This window comes from Musa acuminata, chromosome BXJ3-4 (assembly GCF_036884655.1).
Source record: "Musa acuminata AAA Group cultivar baxijiao chromosome BXJ3-4, Cavendish_Baxijiao_AAA, whole genome shotgun sequence".
NCBI classification, from domain to species: Eukaryota; Viridiplantae; Streptophyta; class Magnoliopsida; order Zingiberales; family Musaceae; genus Musa; species Musa acuminata.
This window is the reverse complement of record NC_088352.1, coordinates 41,158,951-41,184,227: the sequence shown is the minus strand read 5'-3', so window position 1 is coordinate 41,184,227 and position 25,277 is coordinate 41,158,951. Positions and strand designations below refer to the sequence as shown.

General features: G+C 36.6%; 4 protein-coding genes across 4 annotated transcripts; 1 reads left to right on the top strand and 3 right to left on the bottom strand.

Annotated features, from left to right (window-relative positions):
- Positions 1–568: 568 nt before the first annotated feature.
- On the bottom strand, positions 569–6,866 carry LOC135635742 (double-stranded RNA-binding protein 1-like). Its single transcript, XM_065147036.1, has 6 exons — positions 6,570–6,866; positions 3,271–3,503; positions 2,980–3,196; positions 1,740–1,889; positions 947–1,396; positions 569–862 (listed from the first exon to the last, which is right to left on the bottom strand). The coding sequence occupies exons 1-5, from the start codon at positions 6,844–6,846 to the stop codon at positions 957–959; spliced, it is 1,317 nt and encodes a 438-aa protein (XP_065003108.1). The 5' UTR covers positions 6,847–6,866; the 3' UTR covers positions 569–862; positions 947–956.
- Positions 6,867–8,076: 1,210 nt separating this feature from the next.
- On the bottom strand, positions 8,077–14,519 carry LOC135636706 (5-methyltetrahydropteroyltriglutamate--homocysteine methyltransferase 1-like). Its single transcript, XM_065148625.1, has 14 exons — positions 14,361–14,519; positions 12,499–12,852; positions 12,318–12,405; positions 11,567–11,694; positions 11,284–11,475; positions 11,001–11,203; positions 10,748–10,911; positions 10,123–10,203; positions 9,879–10,045; positions 9,691–9,796; positions 9,226–9,476; positions 9,060–9,124; positions 8,698–8,849; positions 8,077–8,587 (listed from the first exon to the last, which is right to left on the bottom strand). The coding sequence occupies exons 1-14, from the start codon at positions 14,495–14,497 to the stop codon at positions 8,219–8,221; spliced, it is 2,457 nt and encodes an 818-aa protein (XP_065004697.1). The 5' UTR covers positions 14,498–14,519; the 3' UTR covers positions 8,077–8,218.
- Positions 14,520–19,074: 4,555 nt separating this feature from the next.
- On the bottom strand, positions 19,075–19,707 carry LOC135584859 (protein SRC1-like). Its single transcript, XM_065145273.1, has 2 exons — positions 19,318–19,707; positions 19,075–19,197 (listed from the first exon to the last, which is right to left on the bottom strand). Exon 1 carries the CDS (start codon positions 19,627–19,629, stop codon positions 19,351–19,353), a length of 279 nt encoding a protein of 92 aa, XP_065001345.1. The 5' UTR covers positions 19,630–19,707; the 3' UTR covers positions 19,075–19,197; positions 19,318–19,350.
- A 972-nt stretch (positions 19,708–20,679) lies between these two features.
- Positions 20,680–24,375, top strand: LOC103983082 (membrin-11). Its single transcript, XM_009400238.3, has 4 exons — positions 20,680–21,030; positions 23,492–23,612; positions 23,712–23,861; positions 24,042–24,375. Exons 1-4 carry the CDS (start codon positions 20,693–20,695, stop codon positions 24,201–24,203), a joined length of 771 nt encoding a protein of 256 aa, XP_009398513.3. The 5' UTR covers positions 20,680–20,692; the 3' UTR covers positions 24,204–24,375.
- The last annotated feature ends 902 nt before the right edge of the window (positions 24,376–25,277 follow it).

The window sequence follows — 25,277 nt, the reverse complement described above, 5'->3', positions numbered from 1 at the left end:
TTGTTTCGGGAGGAATTGAAATGTTTTCTACTCGTCATAATTAGGAGTGATAGGGAACTGTGCTTTTACAAACATATCCTTGCACAGGGCGACAATATATATATATATATATATATATATATACACACACACACACTAAAATTAAATTTAAAGGAATAGATTAAATATAGATATTTTACTTGCGAGAACACATTCATTTTGGCTGCCTGCATCTGAAAATTCCAAATATCTCATCCTAAATTATTTATTGATTTGTACCAAATTAAACAAATGTCATTTAACTGTTTTTATCTAATTATGACTAAACTACTAAATCTCTTGATGTTACCCAAAATATTTTTTGTTTGATTTTGATTACAAAATATGATTGTCAAGTGTTCATAATTTTCTACTAATAGTAAAGGTAGCCTTTTATAGTCTAACTTTAAAGATCAATAATCTTCTCACAGCATCATATTTGGAACATCAAACATTTAGAGAGATTAATCATTTTAATAAGAAAAAACAAACAGGGGATGCTTGTGGCATAAGAACTTAATTCCATTCCATTGCAAAGATGAACATTAGGTAGAGGGTAATAAGTATGTCTTCATCTTTCCCACTTTTCCATGAAATGTTAAAGATCAAACATGAAAATTCAGATTTCTATACCCATTCTAGTTGAACTTTCAAATCTAATATAAGGAAAGGCCTCTTGTAAGTTTGATGACCAACTCACAACCCATTAACATCACAGCATCAGACAAATCTGCCTGTGAAATGTAAACGATAAACACACATTTGTATAAATCCTGCGCCGAAATCTGATCACCATGAATAAAATTTGCAGATGTTCCAAAAACACATCATGCTGAAAACCCACCTGCCATAAGTAACACAGTTAAAAACTCTGTTGAAACACAGTACATTACCATGACATGAGATGATCCTTGCAAGTTGCAATTACCTTCATGACTTCATAAATCGAAGCTGACAGCCACCCAGCTATCGTCACTACAAGGCAATGGAATTGCATCTTCAGGCAAAACCAGACCAGATTTGTTTGGATAGATCCGCACTCTATTACACAACAATACAGTGTTTCTGCCTTTAGGAGGTTCAGTAGCAGTTTTGCCATGGATATTGGAGGCATTAGAATTTGAGGATAGAGCTGAGCTCCCATCATCAGACATAGCACCTTGCAGGGTTTTCCCATTCTTCATAACATCCACACCTTCTGGTTTATGAACCAGAGAGACAGTATCCTTTTTGTTGATGGTAATCTCAGGGTTATGCTCATCTGTATAGGAAGCTGAATGACGGAAGGAACCATCAGTATTCATGACTTCTTTGGCTGAATTAATTATCTGATCACAAGGAGGAGATACAGTTAACCCAGAAGCCTCTCCATGACCATCTGCAAATTAAAACTAAGCATAATCAGAGTTGATGAAATTTCTATTAAGTGCACAAAACATGCCAGTGAAATGTCTCATCAAGATGCCCTAAATACTTCTATCTAGTGCACCAAATATGGGGGTTTGATATGTCAATCTATATGGATGAAGCATGTCTCCGTAGAATGCAAAAAACCATTCTGCCATTTTGAACAAGAGAAATACAAATTATGTTCCCTCCTGGACAAACTCTGAATAGAGACACATGCTAGTGTGGTTTTACATGCAAAGAAGGAATTCAAAGTAACAAGTATCAAATTTAGATATTCTCATGCATCTGACTAACAATAACCAGAATATCACCTGAAATAATGTCATCCATCTTATGGGCATCAACACTTGGCTTCAAATGTTTCAAGTTTGTTATTGTGTCCGATCTTGAAATGACAGGTTCAGATGCAACTAGCACTTGCCATTTTGCCAAAAGATCAGATGGAAATCTGCTTGATATTTCTGCAGGCAGTGAATCAATTAAACTTCTTCAATCCAAGTTAGTAGCTAAATATTGCTGTAACAATATATCTAGCCAACATCTAAAATCCTTAACTGTTTTTAACAGACTACCATAATAACTCTTAGACCTCACTGAATTAGTTAAAAAAAATCCTGCATGTAGTAGTATAATCAGAGTTGTAGAAGATAAATAACCTTTGAGCATGATCTGATTTTCGAAAAGCTAAAAGAACAACATTTTCATGAGACAATCTAAAGCACCACAATAGAATTAACTAGACATTAGGGGCAAAAAACATGGGAGTTGATGCAAAATCCAATATTAATTTAAATGAAAGCTACCATCAATTAAATGTCATTAATACGGTGAACTGTATATGTCTAGAATCCTTATTGTGGGAATTTTCCAAGGTTATAGAACAGTTGGTTCTTGGCAGACTCTAATTAAAACTTCATCACTGATGGTGGGATGAAGAACCCTACTCTTCATCCCTTGGAAGTAATGCCAATTGCTCTCAATGTTTCTCATGGTTAGTTTTCAAGAAGAGCCTAGATGCTAGTTATCTAACTTCTTAAAAAAAAAAAAAGGTATAACTTTTGTGTAATACAACGACCTGGGTTGTTCCACATTGGTTATGGCTTTGGTTTTAATTAGTACATGAGTTCTCATCCACAAAAAAAAATAACAACAACAACAACAACAAAGTCATAAGTCTCAACTATATGGGGTCGACTGTATGTATCTTTTGCCACCATTAAGATCTATAAAAAGTCATATGTTTAGTCAAGTTCAGAATACTTAAATATTTATTTATATTTTTTTATCAAAATCTTTTATGATCTTCCTTGCCTCTCTTCGTACCACTAACAGTATTTATTTCATCTCTTCTGATTACTATATCTAGAGATCTCCTTAGCACATCCTCACAAAAAAGAACAAAAAAGAATAAACATATAATAATTTCACATTGATGGTTGGAATAAGAACTCTGCTTGTCAACTACATCCAACACACCTTGAGAAAATATTTAGGCTTTTTGTCTAAAGATCACAAAATAATAGCTCAGTTGTAAAATACCCACTGACTTACCTTCCTTAAGGTGAGACAAAGCGACCTTTGCAGCATTCATCTCTGCCTGTTTCTTGGTTTTTGCAACATCTCCTTTAAAAAATTCACCTTTAATTTCCACTGTAGATGAAAAGGAAGGAATATGACTTTCACCATAGCTGGTTGTGGTATATTTTGGCAAGGGAAACCCATGTTTCTGCGTCAATTCTTGCAGAAGGTTCTTGTAAACAGCATCATCCTACAAAATACAACAAAACAATTGAGGACACAGATTAAGATGGAAGGATGAACTAGAAAAAGGCTACTACTTGCCTGTTCATTTCCTTTCGGAAACAAAGACATCAACGCGACCATTGCAGCAGATTGTTCGGCTTCCTTAATTGTATGAAAATACCCTTGACTCTCGAAACTTTGTCCATCGATTTTAACAATAGCCTTAAAATGACGGATTGGAGAACCATCATGAACAGAGAAATAAGATGGTAAACCTTTATTTTTCTTTTGCAGATAAATTTGAAGTTGATTCTTGTATGAAACTTGACTATCTGCAAGAAATACAGAAGAAGGCCTTCTTATGCAAAATGAACCAAGTCATAATGGAGGGCAACATAATAGAGCGACAAGCAGTCTAATACCTAACAAAGCTAATTTACCAAACAATAGACAATATAAAGCTTAATACATTAGGAAACATTTACATTGCTTTTTTGCTGTTTATTCCAAAATGATCTTTTAACATTGTAGCCACACTTATCAAGCATATACTTAGTGAAGCTAAAGAATTTAATTACCGCTCTATTTAGCACTTCCAAAGAGCAAAAATCAATTTAACAATACAATATTTATATGCACATGGTGCTAAATACAAGCACAAATACATGACTGCAAACATATTTTAGATATCTAACATAGTATAGTAATGTATTCTGTCACATTTGGCCAGATAGACAACAATAACATCAAAAATATTTCCTAGTATAACCGACCATACCAATCTATTATAATAAAATACCTAAAAGATTTCTCTCTAATATCAGTTACCATTAGAAGACAAAAGGACATGCTCAAGATTGGAAACAATGTGGGCAAAGGGTACTTGGCCATCCGCCATGTTACTAATTAAGCTTAAAATGTAACAGGCAAAGATTTATCACTGACTTTTTAAGGAATGTAAGGCATGAACATCTTGAAGCTCTGTACATCAAAATGTAACTAAGAAAAATGTTTTGTATTAACATTATACTAACATATTGAAAATTATTGGGATTGACAAGTATTTGAGATTCTTGGAGCCAATGTCCTGGGAGGACAAGGAATCCTAGAATGAGGAGCCCTCGTGAAAGAAGAAAACATTGAAAATTAGGATTTGATTATTCTATAAATATCCCCTGCTCCTGAGTTTCTCCCTAGGATTTCTGAAGAGAGTGAGAGAAATGTGTAAATTCTTCGGGGTTTATGTCAGAGGATACATAGGGAGAGTCGTGCCTAAGTGAGGATAACTCAATGGTGTTGTAATTAATCTCACATGATGAAGAATTTGATTTTCTCCTTAAAAAAGACGAAAAGTGCTAAACCATGTTAATCTTACATCAACTTTTGGTATGTTATTTATTTGTTGATCTATGGATTTTTCTTTTGATTTGAGTTCTCTCCCTCCCTAACAAAAAGTTGCATACAAATCATCTAACTCAATATCTTAATTCTTCATAGACCAAGGATTAAAAATGGGGTCTATGTCACTTGGAATGGATGCATAGTTCTATTTTAATGAGGTAACAACAACTAAAACGACAGTATCACAATAATCCCTTCGCGTAAATAATGTTTGTCTTTGCCTCCATTCTTAGACAATGTTGTCAAGATAAGGATGTTATCATAAATGGTGTAGGGCCTATAGTTGGATGAGATTGCAAAGAAAAATATGGACATGATGAAGTATCATATATAACAATTAAAAACAAAAAAACAAGTTTCATTAACAGAAACTAACCACATGCACCTCACTGAGCCCACTCAAAAATATTTAGGAAACCAATGTCATATTTTTAACCAAGTCCTTTTTTATTTAAAATGAGCTGTTACTAATATCCTATTACCTCAAAACTTTAAAAATTTCTCATATATAGAATGTAACTTCAGTTTTAATTTTCTCTAGTCTAAGTGTTAAAAAACAAATTCAAGTTTTCTTTTATATCTTACAGAATTGTTACCACAGAATATTCTAAAGCATAAGAAAGAGTTTAGCAAATTATAAAACACAACCGACTAACATAAATAAAAAAGAGACATTGAAGTTGGATCTCATCATTAAATGAATTGCTTGACCCACAATATGAACCTATGGTCAAGATTCTATCACATCTCAAGACAAGAGAGGATAGGGATTGTTTAGGTACACTTTGATCTAGATCACATTACATCACTGGATTGCATGAACAAAGTTTTGTGTACCATGACCTGCAACAACATTATTAGATGTATCTGATTTTTCTCACAATCTTTTATGAAAGACAGCAAATCATATAGAAAAAGAAAAAGAGTAATGGTTGGCCAGTATCTTATTGCTTGCCGCATCTTATCACATCTCAAGAAAAGAGAGGATAGGGATTTTTAGGTACACTTTGATCTAGATCACATGACATCACTGGATTGCGTGAACAAAGTTTTGAGTACCATGACCTGACAACAACATTATTAGTTGTATCTGATTTTTCTCACAATCTTTTATGAAAGACAGCAAACATATAGAAAAAGAAAAAGAGTAATGGTTGGCCAGTATCTTATTGCTTGCCACATCTTATTTAGAACCTCTTACTAAGCATATAAGTGATATTATATAGCATGTATTTGATATTCCACTTTGACCACCAAGAGATACTGCATAAATTTTCTAGGCAAATCACCTGCCTCCAATCCACAATTACCCTTCAAAGAAACCACTAATGCTTGCATCTTATCCTATGCAATTATCCATTGATTCTTCTATAACCATGTATGCAAATAAAACCATGCATGAAAACATCAATCAGCACCCAATGTTCAGACAAAAGCGTCCAAACATTAAAAAATAACTAACATATAGATAGAACATTAAAAAAACATACAATTATTTTAAAAACCAATAAACAACTAGAAAAAGCTTGACTATGCCTTCTCTTCATCACACACCTTTTCATCTAAAATAATAACTTAACTCACTGTTCACCACATCCTCACTGTTAAAATACATGTTCGAGTAGGATATAACAAATAAAAAACAAAAATACTGATCATAGTGTTTCCAATATCAAGTAATCTTCTTGATAAGAATATATCAAGTAATTCAAGGCACCAACACAAGAACAAGGCCTGCAAATACCAACAGAAATCATACAAAGTAAGAAGGAAAGAAGAAACACTCTTCCAAATGCACATAATCCACGGAAAGACCCACTCTAATGTGTAATAAATCCATTCCTAAAGCAATTTCTGTCGTAAATTTAAAGCCGGCAACACAAACCGCTCCAAAATGCCACCTTTACGCGATCCGTAAGACGAAGAACCGCAGACGGAGCGATTTCCGCTACGACGAACCTGAAAACCCAAGATCCCAAAGAAGCAATTGAACTCACCGAGGGCGACAGGAAGGGGCCACGAAGGGGCGGTCGGCGGGTCCTCGGCAGAGAGCTGCTCAAAGGCAACCTGGGCAGCCCTATCCTGGGCTTGCTTGGAGGAGCATGAGTCGTCGGGGGAGTGGAAGTCGGCGCCGTTGACGGTGACGGTGGCTCGGAAGAGGGGGCTGTGGTCGGGGCCGTCCCGGGAGGCGGTGTACTGCGGCAGCGCCCAGTGCCGCCGTTGGCAGAGCTCCTGCAGCCGGCTCTTGTACATGGATGGAACAACTCCGACCATTTCCAGCGCGAGACATTACCCTCAAATTCATTTTACTTTGGTGTCTCTTTTTTACTTGGCCAAAAATACGGTCATATTTTTACTTAAATAATTAGATGTTATTAAAAAAAATCTTAATTTTGATAATTAATTATCATAAAATTCTTTTTAAAAATAATACTAATTATTTTATAATCATGTTCTGATAATTTTAAGATGATTAACATTTTTCTTTATTTAAATATTTTTTATAATAACTAATTATCAATTTTCAAATAATATATATGTCATTTTTAAATAATAATTTTAAGATGATTAATACGGTCATTTTAATTAAAAAAAGGATTTTTTTTTTGTCTGAATAGAAAAAAAAGTCTCCCAAATAAAAATGAGAATATAAAATCAATAGTGAGGGCTTCTTCCTCAAATATATATATATATATATATATATATATATATATATATATATATATTGCTGGTAAGATGTTGGGGGTTGGGATCAAATCTCTTAATAATATGTATATTTGTATATACAAGTAATAGATGGATGCATGAACCAAGAAAAAGGTCTAACCATTTCTTATTTAGGTGTTACTGTAAATCATGGATTTCATCATGTCAAGATTGGAGAATTGTTTAGTTACCATATCTTAATTTTTACACTGAACTAATAAGGCCAGATTTTTTTTTAATTATTTCACTTTTTCCTTCACATTAGCATCATACTTTAACATTACCTAATAAATGAAATTTTTTGCTAATCTTATACATAAAATTTAATCAAAAGATGGTATTGAAGAAAGCATCCAAGCCTATAACTGTTATCGAATAATTTTGGTTTCACATTCCAATATTATATTTTTATGAAAGAGGTACTCAAACACACTGCATAATCCTAACATGTGATGTGCAAGTTTATAAGACCAGATTGATAGGCAAAAAAGAAAAAATAATAATAATCCATTTAAATTGGATCATATTGTGCACATTAAGATCACTTGTAAACTGTTCCACTAGGATTTCACAAGTGGAAACATCTGCTTCAAGTATCATTCATATGATTCCAGATGTACTGAGTTCACTTTGAAGATCTGATACTTTGTTTGCAGCAGTGACATGAAAGGAACCAATTAACTGGAATCTTGATTTTATCATTAAAAACAAGAACCACAATGACATTTGGTTGTGAATCTTTTTCTTTTTTTGGCTCTTAAATGCAGGCAAGTCTACAAGGAACCATCCTCAAAAACCTCAGAAATGGACACATAAACTTCTACTGAGACAAACCTAATTTGCCAACAACATGACATAGACCAAACATTATTCAGAAAATTTGGAAAATTTCCTTGACTAGAAGGCATAGAACACAGAAAGGTAGGATGGTTGTTGAGCTTCACTTGGTGCTGGCAAGCTGGGTCCGGAGGACCTTTGCTGCAGAGACCATGTTGGTAAGGGCAGGATTAACTTCAGCATATTTACGGGTCTTCAGCCCACAGTCAGGGTTAACCCAGAGAATGTTAGTCTCAAGAACAGCGAGCATTTTGTTGATGCGGTCGGCAATCTCCTCAGTCGATGGTATCCTTGGAGAGTGAATGTCGTACACACCTGGGCCGATACCAGCACCATATTTCACTCCCTCACGGAACACAGAAAGTAGCTTCTCATCAGAACGGGAGTTCTCGATTGTAATCACATCGGCATCCATGTTGATGATGGAGTGGATGATGTCATTGAAGTTAGAGTAGCACATATGGGTGTGAATCTGTAGGAGACGACTCATCAGACAAGATTATCTAATAATACAAAACAAGACTTTTAAAACTTCAAATTAGATATGTAGGTTATGGATGCATTGAGAGAAGAGAAGAGAACCTGAGTAGTGTCCTGGACACCACAGTTCGTGATCCTGAAGGAATGAACAGCCCAATCCAAATAGAAAGCTTGCTCTGACTTGCGAAGAGGAAGGCCTTCTCGCAGAGCTGCTTCATCTATTTGGATAACCTGCAGATTACACATAAATGAACCTCAATTAGATGGTACATCAAAATGGAATAGATCCTTTATAAGTAGTTTTGCCAAATGACAATAGTTACAAGGTTCAAGAACTGGAAAATTTTCCTCTACTTTGGTTGTCTTTTAGGAAGTTATTGTTTTTCTATTTCAATTAAAAAATAATAAGGAAACAAAATCTGAAGGAATTATATGTGGATTCAGAAGAAGACTCATCTGAATACCAGCAGCTTCTAAATCCTCGACTTCTTTCTTGATAGCAAGAGCAATCTGATAGCACGTCTCAAACCTGATGGCAAACATGCAAAATGTTATTCAGACTAATGAGTGGTACATAGAATTTTCTACAGATTTGAAGAATTTCGTGAGGGCATAGGAAATTTGGTTCACCTTGGTTGGTCATTCCTAACAAATGACCAATTGAGAATTGTAACTGGGCCTGTCAACATTCCCTTCATCGGGCGAGCAGTCATGCTCTGAGCCATTTTAGACCAGAAAACAGTCATGGCCTTTGGACGGCTAACATCACCATAAATAATGGGAGGCTTAACGCAACGTGACCCATAAGATTGCACCCAACCATTGACTGTGAATGCAAAGCCTGATAACTGTTCCCCAAAGTATTCAACCATGTCGTTTCTCTGTTTGAAAAAAAAATTAAGAATTTGTTTAGCACTGGATTGCAACTAAATCTTAGATACTACAAAATTTACGCATGCCATGGAAACAATTGCTATTGGAAGTTTATGCTGGAAATGGTGCAGTAAATTCTCGGTCAACAAAATCCTAGCCCACTATATTTTCCCAGGAATTCATAAATTCGAACTAGATAGATAATATATCCACCATGCTCACCTCAGGCTCTCCATGAACCAGGACGTCAATATCAAGTTCTTCTTGGAGCTTAACAACTTTGTTAATTTCCTCCTTAATGGCCTTCACATATTCCTCCTCAGATATTCTGAAAATGTATGTGGTGATATTATAGTAGTTACAGAGTCAAATAATGCAAAGCAACAGACAATTTGTCAGAGAGCACCCACTTATTTGCCTTGTATTCACGTCGGACTCTTCGAAGATCCATTGTTTGAGGGAATGAACCAATTGTGGTCGTAGGAAGAATTGGAAGGTTCAGCTTCTTCTGTTGTGCATCGAGCCTGGCACTAACATTTGTCGCTCGACGATGGTCAGAGCCCTTCAAAGCAGCAGCCTGTGATGCAATGCCATCATTAAATTTTTAAGCCATTCTGACAAACCAGAAATGACCAGCAATTTTTAGATACTTACAGCCTTTTGAACTTCTTCATTGGTCACTCTGGGGGATGACTTTCTTGAAGACTGAGCAGCAGCATTAGCTGAGAAGAAAGCCTGTGCATATAAACAAACAGATTTATTTAGACCTAAATGACACTGGCAACTGGGCAGGGAATGAGATGACTGGATATTGGAGTGTGCAACCGGTCAGGTGACCAGCACTTCCATGCTTTGGAACCCTTAAGGCCCCTATTTCTTGAATATAAATGGCTCCAACATGCACAAAATTCTCAACTAGTAGCTAATTAACATCCAAAATTATTTAAAATAAAAAAAAAATAAAAAGGTGGTCATAATGTGTAGGGCAAGAACTGCCATGCTGGTCTGCATATGTTGGCATGGATCAAAATGTATCATGCTAAAGAAAGGTATCAACACATGTTATGCCGCTGGCATAAACAATTTTTACCTTGTGCCACAAGCAGAGGAACATGCTGGCTGGCATAGCATGGAATGCTAACATTCAAGAAAGATAATGGCACAGCCCCATGCCACAGTACAAGATCACTGGGGTAATTGTTACGGTACCATAGCCATATCAATTTCCTATGCCTTGGAAAGAGGACTAGAAACGGATATCATTAGTAGAGATGCATACCTCATCCTTCTGACCAGCCAGCGCTTTAGCCAATGCATTCACTTCAACCACTTTTTGTGCAGCAAAAGCAAGCCACGACTTAATCTCATTATCTAGCTTTGTCTCATTGACAAGGTCAACAGCAGTGTGCATGAGCGAGCATGAAGTTGAGACAACGAGTTTATCTATGGACAAACAGCAAATACATTCAGCTGTGTATTCAACAGAAATCTAGAGTGAAAGAGAGGGGGAGAAAGCGGCAAAGCATGAATACCTTTGCCAACTATGGCCTCAAGAGCCTGCAGTGTACTGAAAGAGGATGCAAGATCATTCGCCCAAATGTTTCTTCCATCAACAACTCCAGCAAAAAGATACTTACCAGCAGGGAAGCCTGCACTCTTGACCAAGTCAAGTGTCTTGGCTCCTCGAATAAGATCAAACCCAAAACCTGAGACACCCTTCAAAGCAGTGATGATCCTGGAAAAATTAACAAATGATGAACTCTTCCAAGAAGTTAGATGCAATATGGTACATCAATCAAAATAAGAACAAATTACGTGTATGCTTCTGCAGGGACATCAGCAAAGTAAGTCTCTATAAGCACATTCAAGCCAGACAACGATGATTCTAGTTCTGTGTAGGCCTTTGTGAATGCTTCCAATTGGTGGGACTCAAGATCCAGGACAAGGGTTGGCTCATCAAACTGGATCCATGAAGCACCAGCGGCCTTGAGCTCAGCAATAACCTCCCTGTATGGTAATATCATAAGTGTAGAACTAAAGTATACAAGAGGAAAAGGAAATCTGAATAAATGGCTAGAAACTTGCTAAGGATACTTACTTGTAAATGGGAAGAATACTTTCGAGAAGGGAAAGAGGAGCAAACGATTTTTCAACACCTTTAGCTGGTTTTGAGAGCAACAGGTATGTCACAGGTCCAATGAGCACCGGAATTGTCTCAATTCCAAGCTGATTAATTGCACAAAAAATATACAGAGTGAAAGCATGAAAAGAAGAATCATAAGCTACAAATATAGATCTCAATTAACGACTAGTATATTGTCAAGAGTTACTGGATTGATGTGGAAACATTTCCACATCAATAATCGAACCAGTTTGTAAAACATAGATGAAAACAATAAGAACTTGTATGCAATCAAACTATTTTATTTTGAGCATCAGTTTTAACCACAAAAGGGTAGGGTTAATTAGAGTTGTCATTGGTAACGCACGTGGTGATGGTTGACTCAACAAGAAAGGCTATTGATAGGCAACTTAACAAGCACCATTGGTTTTTCACATCTTCTCACGTTTCTTTGTGAAATGAAAAACAATATGATGACTAAAGCAATACAGAAATGCTGGAAATCTCAAATCCTCACAGAACTACTAGCTCAAACTTTGTAGACCTTGGATCCGATAAGAGAGGGAAAATCAAGTTAAATTTCACATGATAAACAAGTTAGGAAATATCTATGACAAAAATATGGCAACGAGAAGAATCTAAGAGATAGTAAGAATTTAGAAAAAGGTTACAAACACAAGCAAGAAAATTTACAGTATAAGTAAAAAGAAATGGATCAATGCATTACCGCCTTTGCCTCCTTGTACTCAGACACAGCCTTGTGAGAAGAGTACGAGAACTTTGTGTTGGGACCCAACTCAGGGACAATGAAATGACTGTATTAAGATAGCATGTTAACATGTCAGCAAAGGTAGAAAACATAAGAATATCAAGTTTAGATGGTAAGAAGTTAATACGGCACGGCTTACTAGTTTGTGTCAAACCACTTGGTCATCTCCATAGCAGGCACAGAGGCATTTCCCCTAGCCATAGAGAAATAGATATCAAATCCAATCTCTCCACCAGTATAGTTGTACCTCTCAGGAACCGCACCAAGCATTGCAGTGGCATCAAGCACTTGATCATAGTAAGAAAAAGTATTGCTAGGAATGTATTTGATCCCAACATCAGTCATTTGCTTCCATATGGAACATCGGAGATCAGTTGCAACCTTTTGCAAATCATCGGCACTGCTCTTCCCATCCCAAAAAGATTCCAATGCGAATTTGAGCTCTCTCTTTGGTCCCATGCGAGGATATCCAACAATGTGTGATGCCATCTTTCTGGAGATGATGAGAAGATAATTAATTACATCTTGAGAATCAAACATTATCTTTAATACAGATACATAAAACAGAACAGTAAAACACAAAATGGATCAAAGATACACCATGTGGAAAGATAGTAGCATTTCTAATTCAAATAAACTATATTTTTGAGAACTCTTAATTACATCTAACCACATCTTATTTATCATGTATTGCAGATAGTACACCAAAATGTTCTAGATGTAGACACTTGTAATCAAACTAAATATTTTCAACATCTTAGATAAGAGAAATTTGCTGTGTTTTTTCATGTGCAGATTGTGTAACACGAAGCATAGCAAATAATTGAGATCTGCAAATAAACAAAAAAATGTTTTCAGGAAGAAGGGTATACAGGAGCACTTCCTCTGATGCTAAGGATGCTGTGCTAGTGTGTACAGACAAGACAAAATTGTCTATCAGTGTGTCATATACGAAAGTCACAACCCTCATAATGGATGCGTCATCTTTCCCCCATGCGAAATACAATAAAGGTATCACAACAGTTCATAGCCTTATAGAAAATAAGCAGGCAGGGTTGTTTTCAATCACAAAGGAAAAAAGTATAAATTGGACATACAACGACTGAAGCACTTACAGAAGATTTAAGGCAATGAATCAAAGGCGCTAAAAACAAAAGAGACCAAATTGTGAACCTCACAGAAACAAACAAACAACATGACAGCAAAAGAGTACGGGTAAGCCATTTGCTTTCCAAAATTGAAGTTCCTACAAAATGTAACTAGAACAAACCAAAAAAAGAATCATGAGAAAACACAAGATTTTGTGAATGGAAAAGAAGCGCTTTTTTTCAGTCATAAGTCTTAGAAAGAGCTAACCGATCAAATGATGAAAACGATAGATATTGCATACAGACTTACATGACAAGATGTATAAGAAAGTAACTAAACAACTAAATTTTACTGGGAATCACCATGTCATACAATAATAACACATGAATCAGATCACAAAGATTCAAGCTTTCACCCCAAAAAACACCAGATCTAATTTGTCTCGATCATCATAAACCCAGAAAAAGAAGCGGATCTGATATCTCACATACAGAGGGTTTAAGAGCGAAAATTCTTTCAATCAGTCCGGTAACAGATTTACGAGCAACCACGCATGTAATGCCCGAACCAAATGCAATGACAGCCTAATGATCCAGATCCAAGACCAAATAAAACAAATTCAAAGCACGCTAATTATCCAGAACGGAGTTCATCAAAAGAGGATAAGAAATGGCAAAGATCTGAATAATGGCGCAAGGAATCAAAGTCCGAGCACTAGAGAAGCACGCCGACCTGTAAGCACTCGAGCAAACGAAACCAAAATATTCCCAGATCGGATCTACCACATAAAGGAGCACCCTTTGAGCTAAAAAGGACAAAAGAAGCGCGAGATGGCGGTACACAAGGCTAAACAGTTGGAGAATTGGAACAGAGCAAGTGGAGAAGAGGGAATCGCGGGAGAGGAGAGCTCACCTTCGAGGGCGGAGGAGGAAGCGGTCCCCGAGAAGAGCACGGCAGAGATGGGAGGACGAGAGCCGCGAGCGTAAAAGGAGATTTATTCCAGTACTTATAGATGGAGAGACAGCAGCAGCAGATCTGATGCGTTGCATCACTCTTTCCAATGAGGAAAAGCCAGAAAAGTACACCCGTTATGGCTAGTTTATTGCTATTTGGAAGGTGACATCGAAATCATTTTTGAAATTTTCAGCTAATTTAGCTGGTAAGAATCTAACTTTTCACAACAAGATCATATCATAAAATCTAATTTTTCACATTAAATTACATAATATTATAGGAAAATTATCATCAAATCAATCTATAACAAACATATTGTATAGTAATGCTCATGAGCTGCATGTTTGTGTGATTCAAGATAAGATTTTGTCGGTGATCAGGTAAAAAAGATCCTTTTTTTGTTTGGGGGCAAGGATTGGTGGCTGGTGAGTGGAGGGGGTTGGTGGAGATAGTGCCACCCCAATGCCTAATGGTTGGTGAGATGGTGATGGTGGTGGGCTTCCATGTCCCTTCATGTGAATGATGTCCATTACCTTTCTCGAGTCTCAGAGATTAGATGTGAAAGTTGACATAAAATGATGGTCAAACAAGCAGCAGGTTAAATTGAAACAAGTGATGAAAACTATGAAGAGGACTCATGGAATGAGATTATTTATTTAATCCATAAAAGAATATAGTAATTCCAAGTATCAATTACTTTCCATCAAAGAACACTAAATTGAAATTAAAATTTGACACCACCCAATGATTTGGATCTGTAAACTGATTCAAGAAATTGTTGGAATATTCTGAACATTACACCAAAAGCTGATGATATGTAGTTCTGTTCTTCCATGCCTTGCAGTCTTCTGTGCCAAAATAGCATTATCCTCACCTGGTGACTCTGCAGTAAAATGACAGAAGGGAAAGCAGGATCCAACTTGTGGAGATGAAGACACGATGAACTCAGCAGCACATCTTATCTCTGCCCCATTTTATGGTTCAAGAAAGAAGAAAATGGACCCATTATCACTGGCAAAGCATCTTCATGGCATGCAAGTTCTCTCTGCTATCATAACACAAGAAGATTATGTGGGCAAACATTGTGGTCATGTTCCAATCAATTCAGAGTCATTCACTTTGTTAGAGTATTGAATCAAACTTTGTATTTAGCTAAGTAATTGGTTTCAAGAGTTTCAGTAAAGTTAAGAATCTTATCAAATCAGGTTAGCATACAACTTGTATAAGTCAGGTTTTCCACTGTCAATGCAGTAGGTAAGAGAGCCAAAGAAAGACATGCCATTGCATTTAGATTGTAAATTTGAATTAGCTCATGTACACCGATAACAACGATTGCTGCATTTATCTACTTCCTGCAACTCTATCACATAATAAAAAAGAATTAATGCTAGTATGACTCCCACATCAAACTCATATGAATGAAGCATCTTCCTCATTGGCTTTCCTTGTATTCATCAGTTAAAGAACCAGTGGTAAAGTGTTTCTTTTGACTCACCATTGGCGTTGCTCCAACCTCTCAGATACATCACAATCAAGTTAGATGATACCTGCATTTTTCAGAAGAAAAGTTTGGATGGTTCTTACTACTCTGAGCACTCATTGATCCACCTTTTCTTCATGATTTCAATTTAGATTACCAACTTGAGACATGGAAGGTGAGGAGGATAAGTAGACTTTTGCTCATGTGCCAACTCTCATGGCTTAGGTGCACCTAAGATAGGATCATCTGCAAGTCACTGTTCCATCTTATTATCATCATTAAATTGAACAAGTGATGTAAGCTACTCCACAAAATTCATCTGATTCATTCATCTGTGCCAAACTAATTATGCTCTATAATTAAAATTTTCTTTCGAATTAAGCATCATTATTTGCCAACCTATATTATCTAGATTGTTAATCTGGGTGATCTCAACCAGCAAAAATGATTCGGAGATAATTTACCTTAGAAAACTCAACCCTCTAAACTTCCATCAAGTCAAGGAGGATTAATTGGGTTAAAGGAAATCAGTATACTTAGCTTGTTAAACTCCTAAATAGAATCGAAAACTCTGCTTTTACCTTCAAGCAAAGTCTGCAGACTCTGCTGAAAGATCCAAAACTGCACATTGATAAACTCCACCACACAAAGATCTCTGAGCCACAATCTAAACAACTATCAAAAACAATTTGAAGAATCCACTTGCTGTCAGATCCCAAACCACAAGATGTCAGATGGCTTTTATCTGTCACATGGTTCCTCTGTTTGAAGTATCTCCTCCTATATTTATGAAGGTTTCTTGTTTTGGTGTCCTCATATGAATGAATTAGGTGTCAACAGAGATGTCAAGTTGGTCCTGTAAGGAAGACATGCACTCCAACATTCTCACATGTTCATCCAAGATTTGAGACATGTCCTAATCATATACTTGGATCTTATCTTGTCCTCAAGATTCTTCTACCTTGAAATATATCAGAGAGTGGCATTACAATATCTGTTATCATCCATTATGATGGATGTTAAATAACTTCTATCCAATTGTATACAACTATAGTGTACATTTACAAAAATTGCTTCTGAATGTTAATTAGGTATATCACAAATATTATTTAAGAAAAGAAAAACCAATTTAGGGATACATTTAGAAATATTAGTTGGGAAAAAGCAGCTTAAGTTGTGAAGTAATTAGGAAACTGAAAATTTGAATATTAACAAGGAATTCTGAACATTGATTATAAATAAAAAATAATTTAAGATATTAATTGGAAATATTAATTAGTGAATTGGATTAATTTGGACATGATTCCTACACTTTTAAATTATTCTTAAAATTGAAATTGTATTTCAAAGAACCAACCTGCACAGGCCTGTGATTAGTCTATAGCTTTAGAGGATTAAATATGAGTTTTTTTATTGCTCAACAATTATCTTCATTAATGCTAAAGTATTGGCTAGTATTTTGTTAACTTGAGAGCATTAAATATTGATTCTTATATCATTATTAATATTTTAAGGTACGCAATTAATATTAAAAAATTAATTATGTCAGTAACTATTCAAGATTTTAATTATTTTTTTATTACATATTAGCAAATGTATTGATTAAATTCTTTTTTAATATTCCATACATTATATTCATTCAAAAGTCACTCTCTTATATATCTCGCATTTTTTTTGTCCTACAAATCAGATATTAATTGATTTTTCATGTTACATAGTATCTAAATCTATTGATTAAATTCTTTATAATATTCTATACATTACATGCATTCAAAAGTCACTCTCTGATATATCTTGCTTTTCTCTTTGGTCTTACACATCAGAGACTTTTTCTCCTTTCATCTTCAAACTTTGCAACAGTGACTTTAAACTAAGTTTTGCAGATATGAAACTCACACTCTCATGTTGCAATTACTGTGAGTTTTAAGTTATAGCAGATAATCAACTTAAGAAAAATAGTCCTCATAGTTTAAAGGCTCAAGAAATCAGAAAACATTGGTCAGGGACAAATAGTGAGTCATTGAGGCTAATGTTCTGCCTTGATATTTATATATTTATCATTGCTAATAGCTGGTTTGGGATTTTATCAATAGCATAAACTGGAACATCTAACTCTGCATAATAAAATCTGAACATGATGAAGGAGGCAAGGATGGAGATGGAGCCTGACTCAAGCAATGTATTATAGTTTTAAGGGCAGAGAGCACAACTATTGTCTCTTGAATGATTCTTGAGGCAATTGTTTGTCTCCTTCTGATAAAACAACCTTCTTGAAGACGAGAACCAAATAGACTACAATGTGTTTGAGTACAGCCCCTGTTTGTAGTTCAATGAAGTGATGCCATGGTGCTAACTTTACTACTATTAATCCCACAAATTGCATGGTTAAAGAAAGCTTAAATTTGGAAAAGAAAAAGAAACCTAGTCAGGAAGGATCTTTTACAGGTTTCTTGATGATTAGTTCATCAATTGTTTCTTCAATTTCTAAGAAAACATAGAAAAAAGAATTCAGTAACAGAAAACAACACACTTTACACCTCTTCATCTGATACTCCCATTTTAATACAGAATTACACTCACTCCAAAGACTTCAACTTTATGTGCTCTCAGTTCCAATCATACAAAGATGCATTTAGTTATGTAAAAGCACTCTTTCTAGAGAGAATAAAAACAATCTTCACAATGTCTTCCCCTGTAAATAAACTCACAGGTGGGTGCCAAAGTTTCAATATCTCCTTGTTTTCTCTGTTAAAAGATCCCTTTTTTGTATCAGTGTCATTAACAGAAGATATTTATTATTTGTGTGACAATCACCTCTTCAGCATTCTTTTGTCTTTTGAAATTTCTTCCGCTCAATCTATTCATATACTTCAAAGAGAAAGAAAACTGGGTTTCAGATGATATCATGGGCCTTTTCTCTTTCAAATCTCTCTGCTTCAATCTGAGCTTGTAGTACTTCAATTTACTTCTTATTCTTTTAGCTTCACTGAATACATTTATATTGATTCCATTCCATGTTCCTAGTTTCTTCTTTGTAATTTGGGCATAAGGATTAGAAATTTATGTATTGTGGACAGAATTCTGTTCAGCATGCAATATACATCCGAATGGATGAAACTCCATAGAAAATTGATCCTAACCACAGAAAGGAATCAACACTCCTGTTCATCAAAAGCAATACAAAAGAAGCACTCAAAAGTAAGCACTTAAAGTTATTTATTTCATGATTATTACATTTATTATTACTACAATAAAGATCAAGCACAAAAGCAAGCTAGCACAAGTCTCCATTCCTCAATCCACTTTCATCTTAGCCTGCAAAAGAAACCAAAGGAAGAAAGGATGATGAGAAGATGTTTAGAACACACTTAACAAAGATCTGTTTGGAAAAGGAAAATGAAATAAAATGTCTCAGAAAGGTTCATCAGCAGCTACCTTTCTCCATGTAAGACCACGTCAAGATTTGACTCAGTCGCTGTCGCTGCTGCTGCTGCTGCTGTGGCCATCATGCTCCGCACCATGCTTCCTCTCCTTCTTCTTCTTCTTCTCCTTCTTCTCCCCATGCTCCTCTCCGCCATGGATCTTCCCCTTGATCTTATCCATCATTCCTCCCTCTCCTTCCTTGTGGTGCTTCTCCTCCTTGCGGTGCTCATTATGATGATGCTTGTCCTCCTTCTTGTGTTCCTCCTCCTTGTGGTCTCCTCCAATGTGGAGCTTCTCCTCGATCTTATGGATAATCCCTGACATTCCTTTCTCCTCTTCTTTTCTCCTTCTTTGATCTGTAGCTCTTTATTGAACATGGCGATCGATCACAGCTTCTACTTATAGGCAAAGAACAGCTATCTTTGGAAGACCATCTCCTCAATCTACGCTCAATGGACATGGACGAGCGTTTGCACGTCGAGATCGCGTTTCCTGCCCGCGGCGTTGACGCGGATATGGCGGCACGGTTTCGCGTACAACTAGCCGACAGTAACGTGCCACGTATTATTATATTTACTTATAATTTATTTTTAGCTGTACATGAATTTTTAATGTTATTTTTAATTTTACTAATGCATTTTTATTTATTTATTAGATGGTTTAAACCAAGGAGACTTCAAGAATTTAATGATTCCAACACTTTTGCATGTAGACTTGTGGATCGGAAGAAATAATAATAATAATAAGACATGATGTAATAAATTGGATCGCTACATCTGCAGTGTCAGTAATGAGAGAGTTATCTAAAGAAATTGGATCGCTAACGCGTAATAAATCCACGTCAGTCTGAATCCACAGCTAACCAGGATTCGGTCTTGGCTCAACCACGAACCCGTGACAGCGATTGGCCCAACGCTGCGTCCGGCTGTGGGTCCCACATTTCTCGCGTTGTTGGACGCACCGAGTTCATCACGCGGACCCGGTTATATGAGTCGGATTTAAACAAATAATAAAAAGCAATCGCACACCTGCGTTTCCACTCGACTCCGCGACCATGAGGAGCTTGCGAATGGGGCCCGCACCGTAATCAGACGGTAGCGAGCAGGGGGGTGGAAGTCTCGTGTGACCCGGTGACGTATCTGTCCACGAAGAAATTAAAATGACTCCGCCGACTCAGCGTCATGAGTTATGCGCGTGGCCGTTGGTGGTGTGGGCCTCTCGTGGAGACCACCATCGGGCCCCACTTCCCTTTTTTTGGTAATAAAATAGATAGGGTGTATTATTATCCGCACCTCCTCCAGACCAACACGCGCAACGACATAGTTGGATGCCCAATCTGTATTTGTAATGGACACAACACCAGATCCCAGCTCCTTGGGCGCTCAGGATGTATGTTAGCCTTCCTCTCTTTCGACATCATCTCCCGAGATCTCCGCCAATGGAAGCCGGCGGCATTGGAGGCGGTGGAGCAACCCTCTCTGAGATCTACCAGAGTACGCGGCGGTTGCTTCTCCGGACGAGAGATGGGCTGGAGCGGCTCGAGCGTCTTGAGTCATCCGCCTCCTCCTCCTCGTATGCTTCGTCATCGTCACCTTCGGTCGCGGATCCGGCGGAGCTCTCCCTCGCGGTCAAGAGAGACATCACCCAGATCCGCTCCCTATGTGCCGAGATGGATCGCCTCTGGCGGTCGATTCCCGTCAGAGTCCAGCGCGATCTCTGGAAGAGGTATCTGATTCGATAACCCGTCGATTAATCCCCTTCTTTTTCTTCGGGGTCGATCTTGCGATCTGATGCATGAATGCTCCTCTTCGTGATCCATATGGATGATTAGGGTTTCCATATACTGGTTTTATCGATTAGGGTTAAGCGAACAATTACAGGGTCTAATCTCCGAGTATATTTCCCATATATGTGTATGATTTCTGAATTGAATCTTATTTGGTTGATTGATTTCGTACTCATTCCTTTTGGTCTAAATTGGAGAAGTTGGTGATAATTTTTGTTCTTTCATGCGATGTTTTATGTGAAGAGCTTAATTGGGATTTTCTGTTTTATTTGAGAAGCCTCTGATTGGATGCAGATGTCCGTAGAATTCAACTTATATCTGTGTATTTTGTTTCACCTTTAATATGTTTGCTCATGAAATCGAGGGTCATTCTGATCAAACCATATTTTGAAACCATTATAAAGAAAGTGCTGATCGCTCTTCATGTAACTAGGATATTTCCCAGCATAGTTCTCAATGATTGTCATTGTTGCCCAGTCTAGAAATTCTCTATCAGAACCTTAAAGAGTAGATACTCTTTCATGGTGTTTTTGGGTTCCTTAATTGGATCATAGCTTCTTTTTGGATGGTTTAGTGTTTCTGTTTATGAAGAGACTATGCCCTTGTTAAGGTGTAACGTCTACCCACAGCAAGATTTGTAGGAGTTAATGTGTTTCTTCTGGTAAGGAAATAGATTTATGTTTTAGGATAAGATGGAGGCAAATCAGAAAAATGATGTGTGTTTCGTGGGAAATTTGTACTTTTGTAAGATCATGATATGGATTTTTTAGTGAGTTGTCATATATAAAAATAAAGTGGTATCACAGAGTCAATGAACTGAACCGTGTGTACTAGGTGGAGTCACATTTACTGGGTCGCCCTTCAATACAAATGAATGAAATAGGACGATTGTGCAACATTTATTGGGTACTAGATTATGAACCGGAATTCATGATAGAATACAGTGGTCATCATAAGATCTGATATCAAGTTTGATGGTAAAAGGTATGTGACAGGGTTGTAATAATGGATATTGATTCACATTTGGATATTTTCCTGGACAAAAGAGAAGTTGACTAGTAAGTTTGCTGTTGTAAGAAAACAACAAACGTCAAAGATCTGTGGAAGAAATCAAAATTTAAATTGTTGCAGATAAGAGAAGGCAGCCAAAAGAAAGCAATGCCAGTTAAGTGATTGATAGGAGAAAGGGGGTGGAGAAAGAGATGCACGCATCCATTGATCAAAGATCCACTGTCATTCAAGCAAATGTATAATATATAAATTATTTCCAACCCAATTGCCCTCAATTTTGTGGATTTCTTGTATAAATATTATCAGTCGTGGTAGGCATTTATTGAGACAAACTTCAGAGGTTGTATGAAAGGTTAACAAACTTATTGACCATCTAATGAGACATCTAGAATTTTCAAGAACTTTAACCATGCAATGTTTTCCCATGCTAATTCATATCAAAACAATACTACATTAGTTATATAAGGATCAATACAACTTAAAGTATGACCCTGAAACGCTTTCTAAAATGATTAATAAAAATGATAAAAAGAATCATCTGCAAATACCAAAATGAAAAACTAGAAAATAAAAGCCAGCAGAATGTTCGTTCTTTAAATGTTGCAGAGTCAAAAATGAACAACACCTGTTGCAGAGTCAAAAACCCAGTTACATCATCAAGCATGTATCCTCTCGCACTATTTTCCATTGTCCGTTTGAACTTCCTTGGTGAGATTGAGATGCAATAGAATGTTATTTATTTCAGAAATTCGTAGAGCTTGAATATTAGTCTGATGATATGTAGTTTTTATGACTGCAAATATTGTGATGGATGGCTTAGTTGGAGTCCTAAGTTGTCTGAAGATCATCTCACCTCTTCTTGGATGTTATCTTGTGTGCTTTCTAGTTGCCGAAAAGTTAGTTTCCTGATCTGATTTTGGGAATCACCATAATATGCATATGTGTGTGTGTGTGTATAGATACACAATTTATAGTTGTTTGCATATGGCATGTTATTAATTTGTCTTCAATTTCATTGGTAATATGCTCAAGTCATTCAATTATTTTCACTAGATGCTCTAAGAACCAAATCTTGATTAGTTAACTAAGATGTCACATTCAGAAGTTTTAAAATCAATTAGTCCATCTTATATAGAGCTTTTGTTTGTGTTTCCACCAATTTATGTAGTTTGGATGGGTTTTGAGCACTTTTGAGGTTAATCTTCTTTCTGTTAACTAGCCTTATGCAAAATGCTTCTCCGATGTACAAATGTGACTAGCAAGCTCCAAAAACTATATTGTAATTTGTGTGTGGTGTATAGACAGAACAAACTATTAGGCTTCTTGATGCTATTGCCGAGTATTGGTTAAGAAATTTCTAATATCTTTCGTTGTTTTGTGCTGGTGAAGAAAAGTGGAACAAGTGGCAGAAGAGGTGGATTCACTGAAAGAAAGTCTTGACAAGCATTCCTTCCGTCAACAAAAGAGGATGCAGGAAGCTAAAGAACGTGCAGAATTATTGGAAAGAGCTGTAAGAAGCATCACACCTTTGTATGATAAGTATTTGAAAACAAATTTGATGTTTAGGCATGATATAGCATTCAACCAAATATATTGATGTTAACTGCAGAATGGGGAGTCTGCGCATATTCTGAGAATATTTGACGAGGAAGCACAAGCAATGCAATCCGCACGAAACTCTTCAATGATGCTGGAAGAAGCATATGCCACTGGAGTGGCTGTTCTGTCTAAGTACGCCGAGCAGAGGGATCGCTTGAAGGTAAGTCATGGGATCATCAACCGGTTATCATTCTCATCAACAAAAGATGAACCATATGTTGCTTGACATCTTTATATTGTCATCAATAGAGTTTTAGGTTTGCTATTTATCTTATATTCCCTTCAAGAAAAGGTAAAAGAGCGCATGTTATCCCACAATTTTTGGCTGTTTTCTTGGCAGAGAGCCCAAAGGAAGGCCCTGGACATCCTTAATACTGTAGGGTTATCTAACACCGTGTTGAAGCTAATTGAGCGGCGACACCGCGTGGACAAGTGGATTGCTTATACAGGTATGGTTGTTACAGTCCTGGTGGTGTGTGCGTTTGTGTGGTGGATGCACTGATGATGTTCCACAAAATTTTGCACACACAAAACTGATGTGGAGTTTCCACAGGAGGAGACTATTAGTAATCTGTTCTCATTTCTTTGACATCGTCAAACTGGGATTAAACTCTGGTTGAAATAAGAGTTGTGTACATGTGAATGCATGTCCAAATAGGAGGCGGCTTGTTGTATCCCTGTTGTTTTCCTCAGCGCCAAATTGGCTCACCATTATTTTAGGTATATCAGTCATCAGGTAGTAGTAGTAGATTCCCACCATGTATGATCGACTGCAAATGCAGCTCATGCATTCTGAGTTGTGCACTGACATCTTGTGCTACTTGAGATCAACTCCAAACTCTGAGCCAATCATGGATTCAAAATTACAAAAAATATAAAAAAAATTGATCATATTATTAGAATTGGATTCGCCATTCATCATCAGTATCCCTCTTGTGACATATTTCAGTGCTTTAATATTTTGGCTACATATCGGTAGCAGAAGCTCTTTCAAGAAAATGCCTAGAATAACTAGTTGGCAAATAAATGGATGGCTTCACGTAATAATCAATCTTTACATATCCAAAACACAGCTTTTGAGTCGACAAGGAAAAGAACTCCATTTTACTAGCATTGCACCCGTTCAAATCATTTACTGTCATACAAAGGAAAAGATCGATCATTTTTTTTCTTTTTGGAATCTCTGTGGATTGTGATTCTTGAAAAATCAAACTCGTGGAAGGATGAGAACTTGCAGATTAATATGTTTATTATTTCTTCCAGAATTCCTTTACCTACTTCTGGGCTGGCTTGCTTCCCCGATGTGAACTTCATGTCCCCTCCAAATTGCATCATTCTTCACCCTTACAAGTTTCAGTTTATTGGTATATAGATGAAGCAGCACGTGAAGTTTTTTTGTTCATGCTAATACTGACTTTATTGTCACCATAAACAGTCGATAAGGTTTCATCACTGTGGCTTTCTAGGGTGGCGTCCACGGCTGTGTACGAGTGAAAGTGAGATTAAGATTTATATGATCCTCCTAAAATCATTTACTTCAAAACACAGAGAAAGTTAAAGAAACTTTCTGTACGTC

Bases quoted from the DNA above. Each gene is read 5' to 3' on its own strand.
- LOC135635742 (XM_065147036.1), bottom strand. From the start codon at position 6,846: ATGGTCGGAGTTGTTCCATCCATGTACAAGAGCCGGCTGCAGGAGCTC. The intron at 3,504-6,569 runs GTGAGTTCAATT...TATTTCTTGCAG, and splicing joins GCCCCTTCCTGTCGCCCTCG to ATAGTCAAGTTTCATACAAG. The intron at 3,197-3,270 runs GCAAGTAGTAGC...TGTATTTTGTAG, and splicing joins TTCCGAAAGGAAATGAACAG to GATGATGCTGTTTACAAGAA.
- LOC135636706 (XM_065148625.1), bottom strand. From the start codon at position 14,497: ATGCAACGCATCAGATCTGCTGCTGCTGTCTCTCCATCTATAAGTACT. The intron at 11,695-12,317 runs GTAATGCATTGA...GCAATTAATCAG, and splicing joins AGTACAAGGAGGCAAAGGCG to CTTGGAATTGAGACAATTCC. The intron at 10,046-10,122 runs GTAAGTATCTAA...ATTGCATCACAG, and splicing joins ATGAAGAAGTTCAAAAGGCT to GCTGCTGCTTTGAAGGGCTC.
- LOC103983082 (XM_009400238.3), top strand. From the start codon at position 20,693: ATGTATGTTAGCCTTCCTCTCTTTCGACATCATCTCCCGAGATCTCCG. The intron at 21,031-23,491 runs GTATCTGATTCG...GTGCTGGTGAAG, and splicing joins CAGCGCGATCTCTGGAAGAG to AAAAGTGGAACAAGTGGCAG. The intron at 23,613-23,711 runs GTAAGAAGCATC...TGTTAACTGCAG, and splicing joins CAGAATTATTGGAAAGAGCT to AATGGGGAGTCTGCGCATAT.
- LOC135584859 (XM_065145273.1), bottom strand. From the start codon at position 19,629: ATGTCAGGGATTATCCATAAGATCGAGGAGAAGCTCCACATTGGAGGA.